General features: G+C 43.8%; 3 protein-coding genes across 3 annotated transcripts; 1 reads left to right on the top strand and 2 right to left on the bottom strand.

Annotated features, from left to right (window-relative positions):
- Window positions 1-1,861: 1,861 nt before the first annotated feature.
- On the bottom strand, window positions 1,862-9,275 carry ctsa (cathepsin A). The gene is made up of 14 exons (XM_069678033.1): window positions 9,179-9,275; window positions 7,689-7,852; window positions 5,128-5,239; window positions 4,994-5,044; window positions 4,801-4,887; window positions 4,560-4,715; window positions 4,104-4,280; window positions 3,784-3,875; window positions 3,540-3,618; window positions 3,299-3,447; window positions 3,022-3,097; window positions 2,744-2,833; window positions 2,440-2,541; window positions 1,862-2,224 (listed from the first exon to the last, which is right to left on the bottom strand). Exons 2-14 carry the CDS (start codon window positions 7,850-7,852, stop codon window positions 2,141-2,143), a joined length of 1,419 nt encoding a protein of 472 aa, XP_069534134.1. The 5' UTR covers window positions 9,179-9,275; the 3' UTR covers window positions 1,862-2,140.
- A 1,910-nt stretch (window positions 9,276-11,185) lies between these two features.
- snrpb (small nuclear ribonucleoprotein polypeptides B and B1) lies at window positions 11,186-15,124 on the bottom strand. The gene is made up of 7 exons (XM_069678503.1): window positions 15,029-15,124; window positions 13,985-14,136; window positions 12,613-12,724; window positions 12,303-12,455; window positions 12,088-12,217; window positions 11,429-11,554; window positions 11,186-11,325 (listed from the first exon to the last, which is right to left on the bottom strand). Exons 1-7 carry the CDS (start codon window positions 15,029-15,031, stop codon window positions 11,285-11,287), a joined length of 717 nt encoding a protein of 238 aa, XP_069534604.1. The 5' UTR covers window positions 15,032-15,124; the 3' UTR covers window positions 11,186-11,284.
- Window positions 15,125-16,171: 1,047 nt separating this feature from the next.
- LOC138605989 (E3 ubiquitin-protein ligase RNF182) lies at window positions 16,172-23,372 on the top strand. The gene is made up of 8 exons (XM_069678448.1): window positions 16,172-16,727; window positions 18,868-18,932; window positions 19,041-19,165; window positions 19,310-19,463; window positions 19,962-20,026; window positions 20,802-20,943; window positions 21,038-21,261; window positions 21,336-23,372. Exons 3-8 carry the CDS (start codon window positions 19,118-19,120, stop codon window positions 21,510-21,512), a joined length of 810 nt encoding a protein of 269 aa, XP_069534549.1. The 5' UTR covers window positions 16,172-16,727; window positions 18,868-18,932; window positions 19,041-19,117; the 3' UTR covers window positions 21,513-23,372.
- Window positions 23,373-23,530: the final 158 nt, after the last annotated feature.

A 23,530-nucleotide genomic window follows, 5' to 3' on the forward strand; every position in this document is an offset into this window, starting at 1 on the left:
AACATGCCAGATAACAGACCAACTAAGAACATCTCTCTCTGGGATCTCTCGAACAACTATCAATGGGCGAGGGAGCTTTCACAAATATTTGTCTCCAATATACAAACAGAAACAAATTATCAATCAAATTAAAACAATACTATTTGAACATTTTAAACAGAAACGGTCTGAAGAAGTCTTCTATAAACCAAAGTTAAGGACATGTTTGATTAAAGAGATTGACCACACAGAGAAGCTCTATGTCAGCCTGCACCTAACCCGAGCACAGAGGTCTGTCCTCGCCCGGCTCAGGTGGGTGTCCTGCCTGTGGCTCTGGAAACGTTTCCACTCTGTTCCAGAGGAGAACAGAAAGCGTTCCCTCTGTGATCTGGGAGAAGTCGAAAATTAAATGCACTTTTTGTTTTACCGTCCTCTGTATCACGATCTCAGACGACACCTGCAAAATGTCTGCAGATTGTCCTGATTTGTTTTCCATGTCTGATGAATGCAGACTTCAGTATCTAACAGTATATCTTCAGTATAAGAGTGTAGTCGGACACTTTATGTTTGACGTTTCTTTTTTTTCTTATACTTTATTAGACATTGTTTGATGCATTTTGAGGTGTAACTGTTCGTTGTTCTCTGTTCCACCTTGTAAGGAGGAGCTTACGGCGCGAGGAAACGTTGCGAGTGAAGGACTCGAGGAGACACGTAATGGTTCATCACTCAGTCCAAACAGCGGTCAACAGTGGGAGCTTCTCATTATGTTAATTTGTGCATCCTCTCTTCTCGGCTGACCCTGAAAACCTTCCCCCTCCGCCACGATGGAGCATCTTCAAATTTGTTAAACGTACAGGTGGATGCTCGGCAGAAGTGTTTTAACCAAAGGCGTGACATGATTGGTTTAATTTAAAAGTGGGACATTATTGACCCAGGGATTACTCATTGGGCAAATTCTCACATCTGTTCCACCTTGCAAGGAGGAGCTGAGACGCGAGGAAACGTTGCGAGTGAGGGACTCGAGGAGACGCGTTCGGGGAATGAAAAGAACCCAAGGGTTATTTGTTTTTCTGCCATCACTCAGGTCAAAGGTCAACTCCTTTAAACGCAGGCTGGAGACATACTTGCTTTCTATCCTTGCGTTTGCATACACAACAGCCTGCGTCATGAACGTAACTGTTCACATACTTTATGCATTATGCGTGTTGCTGGAGGATACCTCTAGAGGGCGCACCAGAGAGCTCAGGCCGTATGCAGCTAATGATGTGCAGGATGTGAACAACAGATGGAGGAGCTTACTGTGATGTTCACTCTGAGATCACAGCAGAAACAGCTTCTGTGTGTTCAGTGGACAGAGCACACCGTCTGCACCGTCCCCGCTCCGTCTCTCCAACATGTTCCTCCGTGCTCGGACGTAACGGTCCCGGACTTGTTCCCATTTAGTTTTGCAGGTTTCCACGTCGACTTCTGAAACAGAACTTATCTGTCTGCAGCTGTTTGACAGACATGTTTGTCTCTGTGCAGCGGCAACGACACATCGTACAGATGTGGATCATTGTGGACTCGGTCTATCAGCTTGTCTTCAGAACTTTCTGCCCTTGTTGTCCCTGTTGCTGCGTTGACCCTGTCACATCCCCTCTGCCTCTACACTGCCCCTACTGTTCATGTGCAGACTGCATCTCATGCAGTGTATCTCTGGCTTTACTCCATCATGCAGCTAAAAAACAAAAAGGTAAAATGTAACCGTCTTTAAAGGTTGATTTCTTCCAGTGTCTGAGTTAAATGAAGAAATCTTCAGACGACCTCTTGAATTTTTTAACTAAATAATTGAGAATTTGTTACTTAGTTGGAAATCGTCATGAGTTTGAAATGAAAAGTAGAGTTAAAGATCAAAACTTTATTTTCCCTTTAAATCAACAAAAACACCAAACAAAGTTTCACATTCAGTATCAGCGGGAGGGCAGTGCACGTTTCTATCACCACGCGTTAGAGCGAGTCCACCAGGAAGAGCGACGTGATTGGCTGAGGTTGAGACGTGTAATTTTCTGCAACAATGAACCTGAAGCCAAACAACACAGAGCAGAACTGTTCTGATTGGCTGGCAGTGAGAAAAAATCATATCAAATCAAAGAACAGCAGCCTGAAGATCAAGGGTCAGGGGTCAGTAGGGCTGTTTGGTGATGAATCTGGTGAACATGGCGAAGGCAGCGATTGGTTTGTCTGAAGGAACCATGTGACCAGAACCCTGCAGGAGAACAGAGGTCAAAGGTCAACAGCAGAGTTCAAATAAAGCCACTGACCATCAGCAAGACGGCGATATCAATAAAAGCCAACTAATCATAAAACACAATTTATTCAGACAGGTGACGTACTGCAGAGCCCCGCCCCCATGTCAAACACACAAAGATGACATCACAGGGTCACTCGGGGTCAGCTGATGATGAAGGCGAAGATGTTTACCTTTACAGTGAGGAAGGCGATGTTGTCGAACTCTTTGACGAAGCCTCCGACCTGCCGACCCTCTTCATCCTCGTAGAGCCATGGACGTCTCTGAACCTCCACCTGAGAGACACAGAGAGGGTCAAACACCTGGAGACAGCCCGACCTCACACCTGGGCCCAGAGGTTCAAGAGTAATGTGATGGAATCAATATCTTGAGAATGGATGAAACAAGTTTATTTCATTCTATGCCAGAGACTCTGCAGACGTCTCACAGCTGGATCCATGTATTGATTAATGATAAATAAGTCTGATCTGAAGTTACCTGCTGGTGCAGAGACTCAACGAACCACTCGTCCCCCATGAAGTTGCACGCCATGTCCACGTCCCCGTTATACACCAGGACCCGGTACTTCTGCACATAGGAACACAACTCTGTCAACAAGGACACACACACCTGGACAAATAACAAGCCACGCCCACCTGAGGACATGTACATTGTTCTGAATTTACCAGGTGAGGAAGCCAAAAACGTTAAAAATGTGAATGAAGTCTGGTGTACATGAGAAAAGCTGTCAACAGATGGGTGTTGTGTTCACTGACCAGAGCACTGAGCAGCTTCATGTACTGTTTGCTGACTTCCATGTAGATACGGCCGTAGTTCAAGTTCACCTCAGAGCTGTAGCACGAGAGAGAGGTCAAGGGTCGTTTTTAAAACTTTGTGTTGATTCTTTTAAATAAACATAAACACAGAACTACATTTGAAGTACAACATAAAAATAAACAGCAACATCCAATGAGCTTCATAATTAATTAACAGGTGTATAATAGGACAGATGGGTACAGTGTGTTCAGGTGTGTGTTGGTACAGGTGTGTTACCTGCAGATGACCCAGTCCAGGGCCTTGGGGCTGATGTGCAGGGCGGCTCTGACGTACGGGTTGTTCAGGTAGAGGGAGGAGGGGGTGGAGTTGGTGCAGGGGGGGTCCAGACGAACAGACAGGTGGAGTGACGCCAGACCTCGTAACTTCTACTCACACACAGAGAGAGGAGATCCAGGTATCTATGCATGTTCAGGTGAATGGACTTTAATGTGAAGACGTCAGGTGAGTTTATACACACCTGGTTCCACAGCTGAGTCCACTGATGACTGATGAACGAGTTGCCCAGGTCTCTGATCACCAGCCCACCTTTTTCAATACTGACAAACAATCAATTACAGCAAGTTAATCAATAACATGTCAACCTTTTCACCTGTTGTCAGACTACACCTGCTGCAGGTGAGCTTCACTCCAGCAGCTGCAGACTCCTGGTACTTAAAGCAGAGTTTTGTGGGATGAGTAAGAAGTCAAAGGTCAGAGCTTACCTGACTCTCTGGTGGACTCCACCTGGACAGGGAGCGTACAGGTTGTACATGTTCAGTCCTGAACTGTAGACGATGTCCTGAACCTCAGACAGCTGCAGAATAAAACAGAACACCTGAGACGGACTGGATTAACCTGATAAAACCAGGACTGAACCTTACATTAATCCGGATTTACCAGGTTCAGACCAGCTGACTTTGTAAATTGGTCAAACTGGGCTCAGACTGGAAAGAAACTGGTTCAGACAGGTAGACATGCATCAGTTCACACCAGCTTTATACCACCATCATTAAATAGCCCCGGTCGGCCGGCTCAGACTCACGCTGGCCGAGCAGTTCTGGTTGTGGTTGTCGTAGAAGTTGCACTTCCCGTCCCTGCAGCAGAACTTCTGCAGCTCGCTCCACAGTCGGCTCCCCAGCAGGCCGTGGTAGTACGCGAAGTACACCAGAGAGTTATCGTTCATCTCGTAACTTGACATCCCGTTTCCCACCGCAATGCCCTGCAGGACAGGTGAGACAAAGCTAGCATGACAAGGTCGCTAATGTTAGCATCTTACAGGGTAACAGTAAAAGGGCACGTCTGTCTTCACCCTATAGTACGACCATGTCCACACAATACTGCAGAATTACAGTCTCTCCACAGTACTGCAATGTACCCATTTACCTGTAATATCTATGTGCACCTCAACCCTTTCTGTACTGCAGTATGTGTGTATTCCTGCAGTATTAGAATGAAGCACCGCAGTATTAGCGTGTAGCACTGCAGTATTAGCGTGTACCTGCAGGTTGAGGCTGGCGTCCTCCATCACTCTCTCGGCGAGCGTCGGGATGTAGATTCCTCCGTAACTCTCTCCGGTCAGGAAAAGTTTGTTCTTGCTGAATTCTGGAAACAGGCGGAAGAATTCCTTCAGTGCCAGGTAGTTGTTCATAGACACCTGAAGAGAAAAAACAACACTTTACACACATGACAGTGAACACCTGTGAGCCAATCAGGAGCTGAGCTGCAGGCGTGTCACTGACCTCGGTGTCATTTGTGACGTAGTTTTTATCGTCAGAGTACGAGAAGCCGACCCCTACTGGAGACTCCAGGTACAACACGTTGGAAATCTGTTCGGAAACAGTGAACCAATCAGCTTTCATAATTATCTGTAACATCACTACCTCACCTGGACTGCAAGCAGGTCAAGACAGTTCAGGTTAATGAGAAACTGACCTTGTTCCAGGAGTACGGGTTGTACTGCAGCGTCACGCCGTCATCCTGGATCTGAAACAACAGCAGGTGTCGCTGTGACATCACACTGATGCAGGGGACTGTGGGTCAGGTGGGCGGAGTCAGAGGTTACCTACCAGGAAGGGTCCATGCTCAGTCAGCAGTCCGTCTAAAGAGCTGCAGCCAGGACCGCCATTCAACCACAGCACCACGGGGTCAGAGGACGGATCCTTCTGAGATTCCACAAACCTGAAACAACAAAGTCAGGTCAAGGTGAGGCAACGAAACTTTACTGACGCCAAGGGGGATGTTACCTGTAAGCATCCAGGTGAGCTCGTGTGGTGGATACACAGTTCTGATAGACCTGACGCTCAGGAGGTCATACTGAGGCATAGTTGGACAGCTAGGGTGAACGGACAGGTGACGTGGTGAGCCTAGGTAGGATGTACAGGTAAAGTACGAGTGGATGCACACACACACACTCACCTGGATGTACAGGTGTTATAGGTGACTCATAGAAGTCCAGCTGGCTTCATAATAATTTTTGATACGAATAAAAGTTTGGATTAAAAAGTTGTTGTAATATTTTAGGAACACTGGACATTTTAAAAGGGGCTGTATGTAAGATTTTACATGTATTCATCTATCAAATATCATTTTTTATTGCCAATGTGTGAAGGGATAGTAGAGGAACTGATAAATTGAGACCTTCCCCAACGTCCTCTGTTGCCTCTAACAGCCTGTGGGCTGATTTTTATGTAAAGCACTCGGGACGTTTTTTCCGGGAAACATCAGGATGTGACGTATTTGCGCCTACGCGAGTACCTCTGCCGAGAGCTCATTCTCCGCCGCTACAATCAACCGTGTGCAACACGAGACAACGCAAGCTGTGAAATGGAGAAGGATAACGCCAACAAATGACCGGCACCCACAACAACACCAACACAACGTACACACAAGAATAAAAAACAAAGATAAGTTTTATCTAGTGAAGCCCGTCTGACCAAACAGCAACGTGATCGACTTCAGGGGGGAAACTAGAGTCAACATCGGCAGGACATGCAGATCATGGAGAGACCTTCGATTGCTTTTGGGAATCAAAACAGACCCACAACTTATGTTGTCATAGAAACCAAACCCGTTTGCAGTGTTTTTTCTCTCACAGCACAAGAGCTTCATCCCAGCTCTCTCCAGCCGCCCCGCCTGGCTAATGTTCACTAATGCCTGTGAGGATTTGCTGGTTCGCTGACATAATTTGTCGTTTGGTTACGAAGCACAACGCCAGTCATGCAGTGTATTTATGATAGAGCTAGTTGGCTAACCTTAGCATGCTTGCTAACGTTATGACCACCAAAATACTATCAGAGTGTGTATGTCAGTGTTGACAGTCTAGCTTTACAAATAACTTTGCCACCTAACATGATACTAACTGAGGTATGATGACAAACAGTGTTGATTTTGGACAACATGATGCCGGTCAACGAACACGACTCGTCAGTGAAAAGTAAACAGAGCAGGTGAGTTCTGAGACTGAGCATGCTCAGTTTCGTGTGTCTTTGGCAAAAACCCCGGATGCTCATTTATGCGTGCGAGTGTCCGCGCGAGCGCGGACAAGAAGGTCGACTGTAGTTCCCTCAACGGCCGACCGTGTCGCTAGGCATGAGGATTTTCTGAAAGTCACATATAGCACCTTTAAGCCCCGCCCACACACACACTCAATATTCATGTGTGAGCTCAGCTGAGAGGTCCTGCTGAGTAGAGAGCAGAGTCGTCTTCAGTGTTTGACAAATATAAGCATAATAACAGATGACAAAGCAAATTGAAAATTGCAGAGTAAGCATTAAAAAGTCCCCTGAAAGTTCTGCTTTTTCCATTTACACCAAACAGACATTAACAGCTAAAAGAATGGTTAATAAATTATACATTTACAACGAGCTATTTAAGGTACCGCCATTTCTAAGGTGCACACAAACACACAAAAGCCAGCAAGAAAGAGTCTGATGACTCAGTCCATTAAAGGCGGGTTTTAAACAATAACTTTTTACAGACCATGTCAGCTACAACGGGCAAGAAGCCCAATTCCTCTTTTCAATAACTCGCTACATGTTGGGAAGTAAAGTCATCATAATATGCAATAATTAAAGGTCAGAGGAAATTTATAGATATTGCCATTTTGATTGGCATGTGCCAGAGGCCACTAAGTTTGGGCTTTAACCAATCTCTGAACACATCAGCTATCGTCTGACAACGATAAATGCCTCTGGGAACGTCGGTCAACTTCTGTGTTTCCAGTTTAGCCAGCGTTTAGCGATAAACAACTTCCAGCCAAGACTTCCTTCCACTCTGGCTTACTTCAGCGGGATGAAGCCGAAACAGAAACAGATTTTCTTGTGATCGACTTTAATTAACGGCTCTTCAGTTTGCTGAAATAACAACATCATGATGCAGATTAGGAACAAGTCAACATGAGGAGAAGAAAACTACTTCAAAATGAGAACCGAGGTCGGATTTCTTCCTCGAGACATCGTCAAGAGAATTTGTCTCAAGTTGAATTTTTTGATATGGAACAGATTGTTAGCTGAACTTTCATGCAGATGTCTGTTTATAGAGATTAACAAATCATTGGCAGATGACCGAACAGATGAAAAAGAATGACTTGTTATGATGCAGGTGTGACAGGTGAGTCTCAGGTACTGACCAGTAGTGCAGGTGTTTTCCATTGGCCACACTCAGGTATCCAGAGTATTGTCTGAAGCTCGCCTGTTTCTGCAGCCCGGGCAGGTATTTGACCTCATCTGCAGCCGGAGCCGCATCACTCCCCAGCAGAGAGAACAGGAAGCAGCACAACACCACTGCCTGCATCTGAAACACAACATGAAGTGATCATGTGATCATCAACAGCAGTGACATTTGATACACTTTAATTCAGCAGCCACATTGCCCTCCCTCAATGCACTAACATTACTAAAAGGCTCATTTCAGCACACTTTCCACTGACTCAATGCAGTTATATTATTTCAGTCTGTATCTACTGATATCCAGAATGTGATTTAGTTATTTAATAACCCAGAATATAAATATGGTGTCACGTGAGCGCTACAAAAGATACTCCAGGCAACATTTTTCTCATCTCATTTATCATCCCGCCAAAGGTTATAGAGCTAACGCAGTAAGTAAAGTCAAAGTGCTTTCCAAGAACATTACACAACATACAGGAATGACAGCATCAAAGATAAGTGAACCTGCATCAAGCGATTAAAAAACTAAGGGGGAAAAATTGGTGACGTTTGTGGTTACTGACTTGTTAGCCGAATTGATCACACTAAGTTACAGATTCAAAACATTTCACACTTAGGACTTATTACTTTGTCCTGTTCACCCAGAGAAGAAGCAAAAATTAAATCTGTGATTTTTTAAATGAAGTTTGGTAGACAGGGTATATGCGGGCAGAACGGGCGCAGTTTGATTAACATGCTGTATCTACGTCAGACAGACTCATGCTAACTGTGAACGGTCACTACAGAGTTAAACACAGTAAACTACACACTGCTATCAGGCAGCAACCAGGTCTAATGTCCCCTTGATTTAAAGGAGTCCCCAAAATGTATCACTGTTCTGATCGGTCCCAAATTTTTCATGGAAATGAATCTGTTTTAACTTCTCGTTTGACGAACAACTCATAAACTGCGGTTACAGGTTGACCGCAGCAGACGGCGCTGCAAAGCTGAAGGCAAAGAGTCTGAAACACATTATGTCAATAAGGAAGTAACGTTTGTGGTTGCGTTTCTCTTCAGAAATCAGCACAAAAGGGTTCAGATTCAGAATTTTATTTGTATGTGTTCAGTTTAAAAATGTATTTAATTCATTGAGAAAACAAATATGTAATCCCGTTGTTAGTTTGGCAGACAGGGAACACCCACACCAAGCAGGAGCAGAGATTGTTTAAGCTGCTGTTTGTCAGTAAGGCTGACGAGCTGATCACATTATAAACTGAAAGAGTAAATCAGTGTTAATTCTAAATAGTTTATAACACACTGAGGTTAGCTTTTGTTCATGTTTGTAACCCGGAAACAGTTTAGCTTAGGCTAAGAGCTATCAGACAGACAGAACATGTTTTACAGAGAAAAGCCGAAAAACCAGAGGGAGTTCTGAACGGAGATTCTTTAAGTCACACAGAAAAAAACTCACTTTGTCGTCTTCGCCTGGTTCGGGAGGAGGTCCAGTGTATGTGTGTGAGTGCAGCTGTGGACAATTAAGACTCACATCAGGTCATATGACAGCAAACGATCACATGACATGCCGAACTTCTGTCATGTTGCTGTTTTCACCGCACGGTGGCGCCACCTCCACAGAATCACCGTCTTACTAGTTTGATGAGTTGAATGATGCCTTATTCCCTTATTTTCATATTATTTATTATTGTTAAAACTGATATAATTTATATCCGATAAACAGTTAAATATTAAAACAACTGTTGGATGTGACGTACTGAATTGTGGTTTATACGTTTATCTTCCTCCAGGATTTATTGTAATGAATTTGAACTCTTCATACAACGCCATCATCAGGTCAACATGCTTATGTGTTTACTTTTATATTTTACAACCAAAAACCTGCAGAACTAAAGGCTTTCCTGTCAGCCTCGATTGTACTGTTTATAATTAGCCAGTACCTCAGCATCCAGCAGACTGGTACTGATGTCCACAGAACCCCTACTTCAAGAACAATTTCAGTTTCATTGATAGATAATGTATATATATTAAAAGCATATTCAAGTTTTACATGTACAAGACACCTGCGTTTAAAGTTACACATGGTCGGTGTGTGCCAGTAAATATCTGTCACCATCAGGTGAGATGAACGATGAACCACTCTCTTCCTTAGAAGGTCTCCTTTTTAACTGTTCGTCTGGGACACGTCCACATCAATAAACTAAGTCATTGTAATAACATAATAACTTTATAAACCCCTGGGCTGTAATAATACAAGTTTAAACACGATTTCCATTTGCTTTTATGACACCTGTAGATGTTTACATCGATGTAAAGCGAATATACACTCACCGGCCACCACATTAGGTACACCTGTATAATCTAATGCAGTTCAATACAACAGCTCTGCCAAGGACTCTGCTTTTATGAAGTTTAGTTTTTGTTGACTTTTGTTTTGTTGACAGTTGAAGTGTGTAAATTCAATGATGTTTATTACTGAGGCCGTAGTTAAGGGTGGTGTTGTACTGAACTCATACATACATTAGGGGGCCAGAGTATTAGGAACACATCTGACTTTGATGTAGCTCAGTACAGCCCCACCATCATTGAACTAACTCGTCGATGACAGCTGAGAAAAAAGCCTGTAGATTACAGACAGCATGAAATCAAATCTTATGAGCTGGTGTATTGGATTACATTAGATTTTTCAGGTGTACCTACTGAAGTGGCCGGTGAGTGCATGTTGGTATTAAATTACTGAGGTTTCATTTTTAGCACGTTTTAGTAGATTCCTGCATTTGATTTGATAAATCTGAAATTGTCATTTTCCTTTGGTCTGTTTATCAAAGATGGTTTAATTAATCCCGGTTAATAATCCTGTTTATGAATCAGGATGAAGTCATTTTGAATTATAGTGTGCTCTCAGAGCTCCTGTGAGGAGTTTAGCAGTTACGAAACAGAATGAAAACACTGGCCTACAAAAGTAGGCAGGACTAATGGTGACAAGATCGATTGTGTCTTTGTAGTTATTTTGAATGGCTGTAACTGCTGCAGCGGGGTAGGTGTCAGACAAGGAGATTAACAGCATGTGGGTGAAGCAGCCTCTCTTTACATTGTCCACGGCAAAGATTCTAAAGAAGTAATACGTTTAAATGATAAAAGACAGCAGGAAGATATTCTTCACCAGAAAACACGAGTTACACATGTACAGGACAAGATCAGCAGAGAGATAAGAGGTGCCTCTTCGTCCTCAGGGGGCGCCATGATCGACAAATTGAAAGTTCCACACGGGAGCTTTAACTTCAATTATATTTTCTTCATTCAAACCGATAAATATTTCTAAATGGTGTTAATTTGATCCATTACCTTAAGCTCCGCCTCCTGTCATAAGTATGATGTTAAAGAGGTAATCTGAGGTCTGATTGGCTGTTTTCCCAGACTTTTATTGATCTGGTTACCATAGAAACTGTACAGACAGCCAGGCTGAAATCAAACCATCCTGAGGAAACTTTATTTAAAAAACAAAACAGAAGATTAAAAAACAAATCTATACAACAGACGAGTCTGAAGGGGCGGGGCTTCTTCAGGGCCGGGGAGGAGGTCTCATCCCGGGAGGGGGTGGTCCTGAAACAGCAGAGCACAGAGGTCACATAATCTGCGATTTCATTGACGCTGCAATCTCATTGGCTCCTTCGAGGGCTGACAGAGGTCTACGGTAAAAGCTTACCTCTCATGCCAGGCGGCGGTGGCCTCATGCCTGGAGGGGGCATGCCCATCGGAGCACCTCGACCAGGAGGCATCCCCATTGGAGGACCCATTGGTGGCCGCATGCCAGGGGGTGGACCCATCATGCCTGCAGGGGGAGGAGCCAAACAAAGTCCAATCAGTACCCAGGAGTAGTCGGGTCACAAACAATCAGCTTTAAGGAGGAATGTAAGAAATGAAATGACCAGAAACTGTAGAGCTGGGATTTCCCACAACACCTGAGTGCAACAGGTAAACTTTTGAGTCACTGACAGGCGTACTCGCTATTCTGTGGACGTCAACGCTGCCATTTTGTTTTTTTGGAGCCAGACACGACCATATTTGGCCACAGGGGGGAATTTGAGAGGAGCCAGGCGTTAAATAATGCTAGGTTAGCCAAAAGCCATTCCATTAGCCTGCTGATTAGATATTTAACATGTTAAGCTAAAAAGCTGAAATATTTAACAAGCTAGGCTACACCTTAAAAGGCTAAGCTAACAAGCCAGTCGCGCAACTGTCGTTTTTCAGCCCTTCTGCTCCTTTGCTCTCTGGTTTCTCTTTGTTGAAGCGTCCAGCTATCAGACCATCAGCTGATGGAGGGAGCAACCTATTAAATACATCTGACATTACAGTCCATCTCACCTGGAGGCGGGGCTCCTCTGCCCATGGGGGGTGGGGCTCCTCGTCCGGGTGGATACTGTGTAGGAGCTCCAGCTATGCTCGCTCCTGCTGCTGCAGCGGCAACCGTCCCTCTGCCCTGCGGAGTCATCACCTGGAGACAAACAGGAAGCTGTCGTCACACCACACGGACACACAACACCTGTACGCACAGCAGCTGCTGTTGGCGCGATTCTTACCTGCTGTGAAGGTCCGCCCACTCCTCTGACGGGCCCTGCAAGTCCAGCCGGAGCCTGAGGCATTGGAGCTCCTGCAGGGACACCACGACCTGCTGCCCGACCGACACCTGGACCTCCAGCAACACCGGCCAACGGGACACGAGCGATACCCGTCTGAGCGGAGGGGGAGGGGCCAAAACAGAAGTTTGGTTCATTTCACATGTTATCGAAGGAAGCGTTTTATTCAGATTATTAAAGAATGAAACATTTCTGAGATCCTGTGTGAACATCACAGGTGTCGACAGTCAGTTCTGATGACATCACCACTTACATCTTTAGGGGGCGGGCCTTCCACCGTCATAGAAACCAGGTTCTCCCCCCTCAGCAGAACCAAACCCAGGACCCTCTTCTCCTCTCGCTCTGGCTGCTTCGAGTTCTTCGGCCTGGTGGGGGAAAAAAAAAAACACTTATTACCCAGCATGCCTCTGTGTTGCAAACAATAACCATTGACCCCCTGAGCAAGTACCTGAAAACAAAAAACTCTTAAAATAACATTTAAGTGTTAAATACGTCTATCGCATTAACAACTTTGTTTAACTGACGTATAACTGCAAAGCATCTTAATTACAGACCAGGTGAAGGGATCAAAAATGGCTACCGTATCATATGTCAAAGCTGCTGTCTGGATACCATTTTCAAACTAAGCGCTCTTAACCCTGCACCTTGGACATTCAGAATATCAATGATGAAAATTGCAGTAAATATGAAAATATTTGAAAAGTCCTTTAAGCATTTGTTTAATCAGACGCTGCATAAGTTTGATCTGTGAATGTGAACAGCCTGCTGTGTCGTGGCTGTATGAGAGCTGCAGGTGTGGCAGAGGACACGCAGGGTGGACACGTACAACATGCACTTTAGCTGCATTCAAACTAACCGTGGCACCTTCCTGCAGGGTTGTGTGGAGGTGTGGCTGAGTTCATTTGTTCTTTAGAACATAACTGCTCTGAGAAATCGGATATTTTATTTGTCGCTCCACCACCACGTCTGCTTTAGTTCTTGTGTTGCAGCCTCAGTACGAAAATCTGATCATCTCCGTTTGTAGCGTCTGTAGCCTACCTATGATTCCATTAAATGTAAAACTAAATAAGGTTGCACAGTTTTAAACATGTTGTATTGAAGAAATATTGATACTTGTAGCTGCAACATCCTGCATGAGTGGTGACTCTGGCCTGACGATGACATTGGGATTAGTAAGTGGTGTATCAGGGAAACTAGGTGAATTTGTTATAGAAATTGACCATCAGGCTAATGTGACCTCCAGCTCACTCACCAAAGGTGCTCTAGTGTCTGTAGCTCAGCAGCCTACAGGGTTGACATTACACGCCACATGATACCAATTAGAGTCCTTTGGGCGGGACACCAAGTAAGACTATAGACCGAGGCAGCAGTATCAGAGCAAATATTTAACAACTTAAATTTAATTAAACAATAAGATAAAAATGACAATTCTGATGTTTTTAAAAAAGGTTACAATCTGGGCTGATAATCTGCAGCCCATTAGCAGAAACCATCTCTCTCCTTATCTGCTGCCGATTCTTCTTCATAAGCATTTAAAAACCTAATAGGTCATCATCAGCTGGAGTCCTGCTGGTGAACCAGACTGAGGACCAAGGTTGACCTTTGACTTAAGGAGTTAAACGTACTTGATCTTCCTGAACTCGTCACAGTCACAAAGAATCAGGTTCATGTGTTTGTCGAAGGCCTTGAAGGTGCCGATGAAAATGCGGCCGTCCTGCAGGATGCACCTCATCCTGAAGTCGATGTGCTGCAGCATCTTGCTGCTCTTACCAACCGTCTGAGAACCAATCACAGACAGACATTAGTAAAACATCACCAAAGAACAAGTCACACCATTAAAAGTTTATTTAGATTCAGAGGAAATGTATTACATATATATAACATGTTCAAGAACATGCATTTCACTTTATAAAAACTTATATTGACATTCTGACTTATCTGATCGACTGGAAGGGGAAAGAAAATCATTATAACCACATGACAAACACGAGTGTAACACTCTTACTATACTTATAACAAACTATTATCATTTATAGGGGAACCACTTTAAATATCTCCCGTGGACTCTACAATTAAAACCTCAACTACCATAGTCTGCTCATGTTCAGTTTGATGTCACAGTAACAGTAAGAATATTTGTCAGTAAGATACTGATACGGTTTCTCGATGAGAACAAAAAGCTGCTGGTAAACAACTTCATACTTAGCTTGTAGCTACATTAGCTCAGTTTTGCGAGTCTGCACCAGGTAACATCAGTATGAACTTACGTTAACCTGGTAAACGAGTTCACTTAAACGGCACACTTAAACTGACACTTTAAAACAGCCAGGGGAACTTCTCATTCAAGATACCAAACTAATCATGACACCGGTGAGCTAGCCGCTTAGCTAACAGATAGCAGTACAAACACAGCGGTCAGTCCCGTTAAATTGCCGACTGTACCGCACGGAAAACATTTCAAGAACCAAAGCACACAAGACGGAAGATATGTGTACAAACGTTTAATTTTAATCAAACAGTGTGACTACGAGCTGAGCTGCAGCTCTTCACCGACGTTCATCATACGTTCATTCAAACTCCCGCCATCATTAAATTAAACTGTAAACCGATCAAATACAGTAACTTCTACAGAAGGCAGCTCGAGGACACTCTGCCCGGTTAATACTCACCATGTTTGCGGTTCTGATGGCTCCGATTCCCGACGGATTCACCGAACAAACCCAAAAAATTGACCTGCGGAACTCCCGCCAGGCCCGTCTTTATCAGAGATTCAAAGGAAGTGACGTTACGATAATGCGTCCCGCAGGATAAATGTTCCTAGCCAAACAAAAAAACAAGGAAGAGTTCCTACCCGGCCACTTTCGCGGAGTAAAGGTTAATAAGTTTATTTTTGGGTTTAAATATACGGTGTCTTAATTTGAACTTCTTAAGCAATGACATTTTTCATTGAGACATATTAATAAAACATGTTGGAATATTTTTCCTTTATAAATTTGTGTGTGGGCAGACGTAAAAAGGTAAAATTAACTTTGTGAACAAGTGAAATAAAGAAAACTATTCATAACCTACAGGAAAATAAACAAAGCATAGGGCTGTTCTGTTCACATTAATCTTCACATTAACCAATAATAATGCTAAAGGCAAAAAATAAAATAAAAGGTTGAATATTTAGTTTATAGTGAGTTGTTTCAGAAAGTTGAGGTCTTTTTCAATAGATAAACATTTGGACAGTGACGTTTGTCGTCAATCTCTTCGGTTACTATCATGTTCTGATCTTTTCTTGTTGCATTTAAATCAATGTAATAAATAGCAGCTTAAGATAAACACGATGAAAGTAGAACACATATCGTGTAATACTCTGTACTGTGAATGCATTAACTTATACTATTATTATATGATACTGTCATGTTTATCATCTTCGCTGTTGCTGAGGTTTAATCGGATTTATTTCGTTTCATATCAATAAACGTTGAGCATATTTTTAGTCCCCAAACTGATTCAGTATGCAGGTCGTCAGTGTGTTACACGTGCGTGTGTTGTGAGCTAGTGTCATTGTGACGTTATGTAACAACAAACAAACAGGTGGGCTTCCTGCCTAATGACGTGTATTTTAGAGATCGTACACCAACTGACCAAGATACTGATCATGTTATTGATCTTATTCGGGTATTTTCATCAGTCGGAGATTTCCCGTCATCCCGCTGCCGGCCGGTTGCTATGGTAACCTTGGCTCCCGCCGCTGGCCGCGCGCCGCAGTGAGCATCAGAGACACGCGGAGGAGAGACGGTGAGTCACCGAGAGCTGCTCCGGTCCGCGACCGGCGACCAACAGACAGATACACGGTTAGCCCGTTAGCCTGTTAGCTTCCCCGCCGCCGTCAGTCAGAGCGGAGGCGCGCGACCATGGACTGTTAATGAGCCGGATGACCGTCAACAACCGCAGTGTTGCTTCAACCTGAGACTACAGCAACAACAGCGACTTCAACATCTACAGCAACACCAACCAGAGCATCAGTGTTCAACGACCGCAGTGTTGCTTCAACCTGAGAGAATACAGCAGCCGCATCAGGTACATTAACCAGACTGTTGCTGCAGTGTTGCTTCAGTCTGACTGAGACTACATCCAGCAACTAGACCGACAACCACTACATCTACAGCAACAGCCCCTGCAGCAACTTGTAAATAAACTGTTGATGCTTCCTGACCACCATGTTGCTTCCTCCGAGAGACAATAGAGAAACCAGAGCAACTCAATGAACAGCAACTAGAGGGGTTTAATCATCACTGCGTTGCTTCAGAGTGAGAGATAGTATTTCAGTCTGCAACTGCATCTTTAGCAACCATCAACTCTGCCTCAATCATCCAGCAGGTAAGCAGCAGCATGTCACTGTCAACAGCTTTACACCTGTGATGTCACAACCTTAGCAATGATGTCACAGTTTTTGTACTGCTGTCACAGAATGATCTGTTAGATCCCCTCTGTGTCATTACTGTATCTACAGCCAACGCTCTATTACAGTACACAGTATTGTTCACAGTACTCACCACAGTACAGCACACCGTATATTACATAGTTCACAGCTGATGCACAGTAATCAAGTAACACATGTAGTAAACAGTCAGAACTCCAAACTGCCTTAAATAATATAGGTAACGTGTTTAGTACATAGCATGTACTATGATTTGCTCAAACAAAAACAAAATCTACCCAGAAAAAATACCCAGAGGTCTCCCTAATTTGACAAAAAAGCATCCCACAATACACAAAGCACTGATCGCAACGGCTGTTAACTCGCCATAATCACACGGTGGCCTTTTTCCTCCGAAGTCACGCCCAATGTGGGAAGCTAAAATACTATAATAATATTATTGTTATTATTGTTATAATGTTGTACTGCTGTGTTTTTAAATTATATAAATTTAGGGAATCTGACTAAATGTTTTAATTTCCCTACCTTCTGAGTGCTGCAGCAAAGGTTAGCATTCAACCACATCTTGGCTAACAATACTGTTTAATAGCGTTACAAGATATAATAGAAAAGGCGAAAATTCCTAGCTAACACTGATGTAAGGTAGCTAACATTTATCTTAGCAAATGTCCCTCCAGCTTTTGACTTTTCATAATTTTTTGAGTTTCTGATTTTGTGAGAAGTGAGAAATTAATAATTTGTCAGATTTTTATATGTTTATATGACTTGCATACATGGAATACAACAGTACAACAATATAACAACATTTTATCTTCCAACCCTTAGCATGACATCAGTGGAAAATGGCCACCATGTGAATTTGTAAATTGTTCCCTTATGTTTGTTTTTTCTCTGCTTTACCTAAAGCTGTTGAAGTGTGACCCTAACATTCTGCAAAAATACTTCCATCTACTATGACAAGCTGTACTTAGCACATACTGTAGTACATACTGTAGTGCATACTTTAGTGCATACTTTAGTGCATACTTTGCACTATACTTAGTTTATACTTTGGTGCATACTTTAGTACATACTTAAGGACATAGTTTAGTGCATACTCTAGTACATACTTTAGTGCATACTGTAGTGCATACTTGAGTGCATACTGTAATGCATACTTTAGTATATACTTTAGTGCATACTTTAGTACTGTAGTGCATACTTTTGTACATACTGTGTTTATTGATAGTAAGTAGTGGGTTGTTTGGAATACAGCCATGGAGGAGCTCAGAAATGGAGTGTGTTGTCAGAGAACAAAGAAAACGATGACCTGAGGAGGAGAGAGGAGCCCAGTGCATCATGGGAAATCTTCCAGCACTCTAGGCATATAGCTTATAATTACTAGGGCCTGAGTACACCTGAGTCTGTCGAGTGTAAGACAGGTGTTTACCTCCAGGACACACATGGACCTGGTTCCACAGGAGAACTTCACGTGAAGCAGCTGATCACTCTGTTTCTGTTCACAGACATGTGATCACATCCGACTCAGCTGATTGGCTGATCTGAGGTCCATGTACAGGGAAAGATGTTACCATAGCTACATCAGCATCCCCAGTGTCCCCTCCTCCTCCATTACATAACAGCTGCAGTCTATAAACACACCCAGCAGACTGTGTGTGTGTGTGTGTGTGTGTGTGTGTATGTGTTACTGACCAGGCAGATACAGGCCTTTATTTTAAATTCTGGACTTTATTCTTGAAACAGGACTTTATTTTCAAAAATGGACTCTATTCTGGATTCTGGACTTTATGTTAGGTACAGGCTTTTATTTTGAATATTGGACTTCATTTCACACTCAGGCCTTTATTTTGAATCCTCGGCTTTATTGTAGATACATTTTTTTAACATTTTTTTTTTTTAAACAAATTTCAGCTTAATAAGCATAATGTCCACTATCAATAAAGAGGAAAACATATGCTTTAATGTTTAAACAATTTTATTTTGAAATCACATCTAAATAAAAAAGTGTTTTCCTGCAATTTACCAACCATTGAAAACTTGCCAACTGTCTGACCTCTCTGTCTGACTGTCTTTCTGTAGGTCTCGTGGTTGGACAGATGGATGTCCCCTCAAACTGTCAAACTGATCAGCTGATCTGAAATCAGGTACCTGCTGTTTCACCTGTGGAATCAGGACGCACAAGAAGTGTAACTGCAGTACTGTTCATTTGACTGATACGAGTTGTTTTACTACAGTGCTGTTTTGTTGTCCAGTCAGGTGACGGCCATAGCTCTCGTTAAGCCCCGCCTACCACAGCCCCCCCTTCAGGTTCAAGACGACAGCCAATAGGATGAGCCAGCTGAAGGAGGTGGAGCCTGGTCGAGGGATGGAAGGAAAGGTGAGTTTTCCCACCATTCCTCACAGCAGAATCACCTCGGACATCATAACATCAGAACAGCTTCATCATGAAACCCACCTGATGACTTTAAACTTTCGCTGTGGTGCATTCGGTGTTACTAATCCCTTGTTGTGGTGTGTTCAGGTGCAGACCTGGGCTCAGTCTCTGGTTTACACTCTGGAGGAGCTTGAGTGTAAAATATGCTACAACCGCTACGACACCCGCAGCAGGAAACCCAAACTGCTGGGCTGTCTGCACCGAGTCTGTGCCAAGTGTCTGAAGAAGATGGTCGACATGGGTGAGTCAGATAAGGGTTAATGAAGTTTGACTCGAGACCTCAAGTCAAGTCAGACAACTCAAAGACAGGACTCGAGACTTTATTTACTTTTTATCCATAAAATTCCAATTTGTTTGCTTTTCTCGACTTCACAGCAAAGACAACACGACTTGGACTTGGCTGTTGTGGGTTATTTGAGACTTGACTGCCTGAAGACTCTTGGATTTCCAAATCTAAATGTAATAAAAGACTCGTCTTTAATGACATTATTAACTCGAGCTTGCCCAAAAGACTAAAAGAAATAGTTCTGACATTGACCAATCAGCAGAAGAGTCTTTCAAATAGACCAATGAGATAACAGCATTGATAGGAAACATGTCGTTCATCCTGATATTGAACGAGCACCAGGACTCTCTCTGTGCTGTACAATAAGGTGAATGAGATCCACAGTGCATCATTTTGTCCATTCTGACATCATCACGCGTCACACGTCATGTGACTCTTCTGTTTGGTTTTCAGGAGAGTCCTCACCCGTCATCAACTGTCCGTTCTGTCGCCACAAGACACACGTCCCCGATGAGGAGGTGGGACTTTATTTTGTAAACTAGATTAGACTTTATTATATAAAGACTTCATTTCGTTAACGAGGAAGTGAGCCTTTATTTTGAAAGATGAGATTATTTTAAATTAAGATGTTGGTAAGTCTTTTATAGCAATAAATTGACTTTAGTCTGTGACTGCACGTTAGTGCAGTGGTTAGTGCTGTTGCCTCTCAGCTAACAGGTTCCTGGTTTGAATCCCGGTTCAGACATAGTGGGCCTTTCTGTGTGGAGTCTGCATGTTCTCCCCGTGCATGCGTGGGTTCAGTTCATGTATTCCAGCTTCCTCCCACAGTCGAAAGACATGCTCGTTAGAGTCATTGTGACTCTAAATTGCCCGTAGGTGTGAATGTGAGCATGAAAGGTTGTCTGTCTCTGTGTGTCAGCACTGTGATTGACAGGTGACTTGTCAAGGTGTAACCCCGCCTCTCGCCCAGTGACAGCTGGCATAGGCTCCAGCCCCCCGTGACCCTGAACAGGATAAGCGGTATAGATAATGGATGGATGTATTTTGACACATCTTAGCCCATGGATATCATATGTATTTACATAACATTTATCTATATATGTTTACTGATAGACATCGCTCTAATTTTAGCACTTTAAGCACAACAGCTAAGTAGGTGAAGCTGATATACCTGCATCAAACGGTCGTATCCACATGATTATGTGTACTGGCTGGAAGTTGCTTTGGAGAAAAGTTTCACCTACATGAAAATAAATTTCATTTAAAGTTATACAAGTTTTTCTCCCTCTTGAGGTGTGGCTGATGGAGGACGACAGACACATCCTGGCTGTTCTGTCGTGTCAGGATCGAGCTCGTCGAGGAGGAGGAGGGGCAGGAGGGGGTGGGGGTGAGGTGGTGCTGAGTCCAAACAGTCTCACTGGTAAAATAATACAAGGTTATTACCTAAATGTTTGTTTTATGTGTCTGATTCAGACTGAAACATACAGTCTGTAGAGTTAAACCCCTCTCTGTCTGTCTGTGTGTGTCAGGAGGAGGCGTGGACCCGTCTCACCGCTCATCAGACTGTCTGGTCATCACCATCATGGAGCTCCCTGAGGAGTCTCCGTCCTCTGACTCACTGAGCATGCTCAATGTGGTGGGCCTGTACCGCCCCCCCAGCCTCGACTCGCTGCCCTGCAACCTACCGGCTCAGAAGTGTCGCGCCTGGACGTCCCGCAGCTTCCCCCGCTGCCTGTTGGGGGCGCTCTGCCTGGTCAGTATATCAACATTAGAGACAGACGCGCTGACAGGTGTGTGTCTGACCAGGTGTCCTCTGTGTTTGGACAGGTGTACTTCAGCTCTCTGCCTCTGGGGATTTACCTGCTGATGATCGGTCAGCTGTGGCTGGGCGTTGTCCTGGTCAGTCTGGTTCCCTCCACGCTGCTGCTGCTCGTCCTCTACGGCTTCTGTCAGTGTCTGTGCCACGAGCTGATGGAGGCTGCACGCTCACGCACGCTGCCATGACGACAACAGACGCTGCCATGACAACAACAGACGCTGCCATGACGACAAAAACACAAACTGCCATGATGACAAGACGACACATGCTGCTATGACAATGACAGATGCTGCCATCACACAACAGCAACATGTTGACAGTCATAACATCAACACCTGAGGCCTGAACTACGAAGCGAGTCCAACATATCCAGGATATCTTTGATTATCTGGCTTTACAAGAAAGATCGTTTAAGCGTTTACATGCAGCGCTGCCATCTTGTTCATCTGTATCCAGAGTGTGTGCAGTAGAGATCGGCTGGTGGAGCTGCAGTATTGACGTCCCGCCCCTTCCTCTACCCGACACACACCTTTACCTTATGTCCTTGGCGTGTTGGAGCCCTCAGGTGTGCTTGGCGTGTTGGAGCCCTCAGGTGGGCTCAGTCTGCAGCAGAACAGCTTCTTGTGTCGGTCTGAAGCAGATATTCACGCTTATGGAAAGTTCAATGACTGTAGTGTTAGTGTTAGTTACGTCTCCTCTCGCCGTTCCTCCTCTACTCTGCTACTCGGGAACAGAACGTTGCAGGAGCCCCATTTGTCAACAGAGCTGTCAATCATGAGGCCACGCCCCCTTTTTATAGCATCAAATAACTAATTAAAATAAAGTTGTCTGAAAAATGAACACTTGGACATAAATCAGCATGATAAGAACTCTTATCCTAAACACAACATACCCAGAGGCAGAAGTGAACCACTTTCGTAGTACTGATAATCCAGAGTTTATCATTAAGTTACCTCGCTAACCGCTAATACTGCTTCATAGTTCAGGCCTTAGAACCAACAGTCAGAACAACAACACAGCTGCTGATACAGCACAACAATGACAACAACCAGAACAACAAAACAACCGTCGAACCAATAACAGAAACACAACAGAACTGCGACCAGAACCAGGACAACATCTAAGCATCACCAAGGCTAGAACCAGAACATCAGTGAAACCAGAACAACAGAATCTGTCTGAACACTCACCTGCAGATGGACAAATCAGACTCTGACTCACCTGTCGACTCTGACCCCGCCCTCTCTGAATACCAGCATTACTCCCCTCCTCTCTCTGTGAAGCTACAGCCAATCCGACCAGGACCAGGTGATGACATCATCACAGAGAAGAGGCGGAGTCTGTCTCCACTCATGTCTGTGGTGTTTTACTGTGAAGGTTCTTGTCTCTTTTCCGCCTCCTGCTGGACGAGCTGAGAGCATTTTATTTTATATTCACAAACAACAGGATGTCATAGGGCCCCTGGTAGCCAATCAGAGGAGCTGTTGTGGACTGTTGCACAGACTAATGAACCATGTTGGAAAGAAAACATGTAACTGTTGAATATGATCAATATGTGTGAATCTGTAACCCATCTTTGTCAACACTGATACATATTAAACCCTCCTGTTCTCTGTTGCCTGAACTGTTAGCCTAGCTTAGCACAAAGCTGGGGTAAAATGTAGCGTCGCTCCAAGTTCATATTCCAGATTGACTGGAATAAAGTCTAAATTAGCTTCTGTTGTGTTTTGGTTTGTTATGTAGGCTAGGTTAACAGTTACCAACTGCTTTCAGTCTTTGTGCTAAGCTAGGCTAACAGCTACCCCTCCTAAAACCAGAGAATGAGACGGTTTAATAAATGTTCGACCGTTCCTTGAACTTTTCTGTCCTCTATAAAGTGCCATCGTTTGATGTGATGTTTGATTAGGAAGAGGATCAGGTGACACCAGGACTCCAGTGGTTGGCTCACCTGCAGCAGATGTTGTGTCACTTCCTGTCTGTGTTGTGGGCGGAGCATGTGTTTGTTATGAAACCTGATAACATCAAATAAACTTAAGATGCACTGACATTTGACTCATTACTGCAGATATTACTGGAACTGTTACTGCTTATAATATTACTTCTATTGTACAATTATAAATACTGCTGATACAGTTTGTAGCTTAGCATTGGCCTTTATGGTGGCTAAAGTAGTTTTAGTTACATGTGTTAAAAATGAGTTGAT

This window comes from Semicossyphus pulcher, unplaced genomic scaffold (genome assembly GCF_022749685.1).
Source record: "Semicossyphus pulcher isolate SPU_LCO1_2020_fin unplaced genomic scaffold, fSemPul1.0.p SCAF_3, whole genome shotgun sequence".
NCBI classification, from domain to species: Eukaryota; Metazoa; Chordata; class Actinopteri; order Labriformes; family Labridae; genus Semicossyphus; species Semicossyphus pulcher.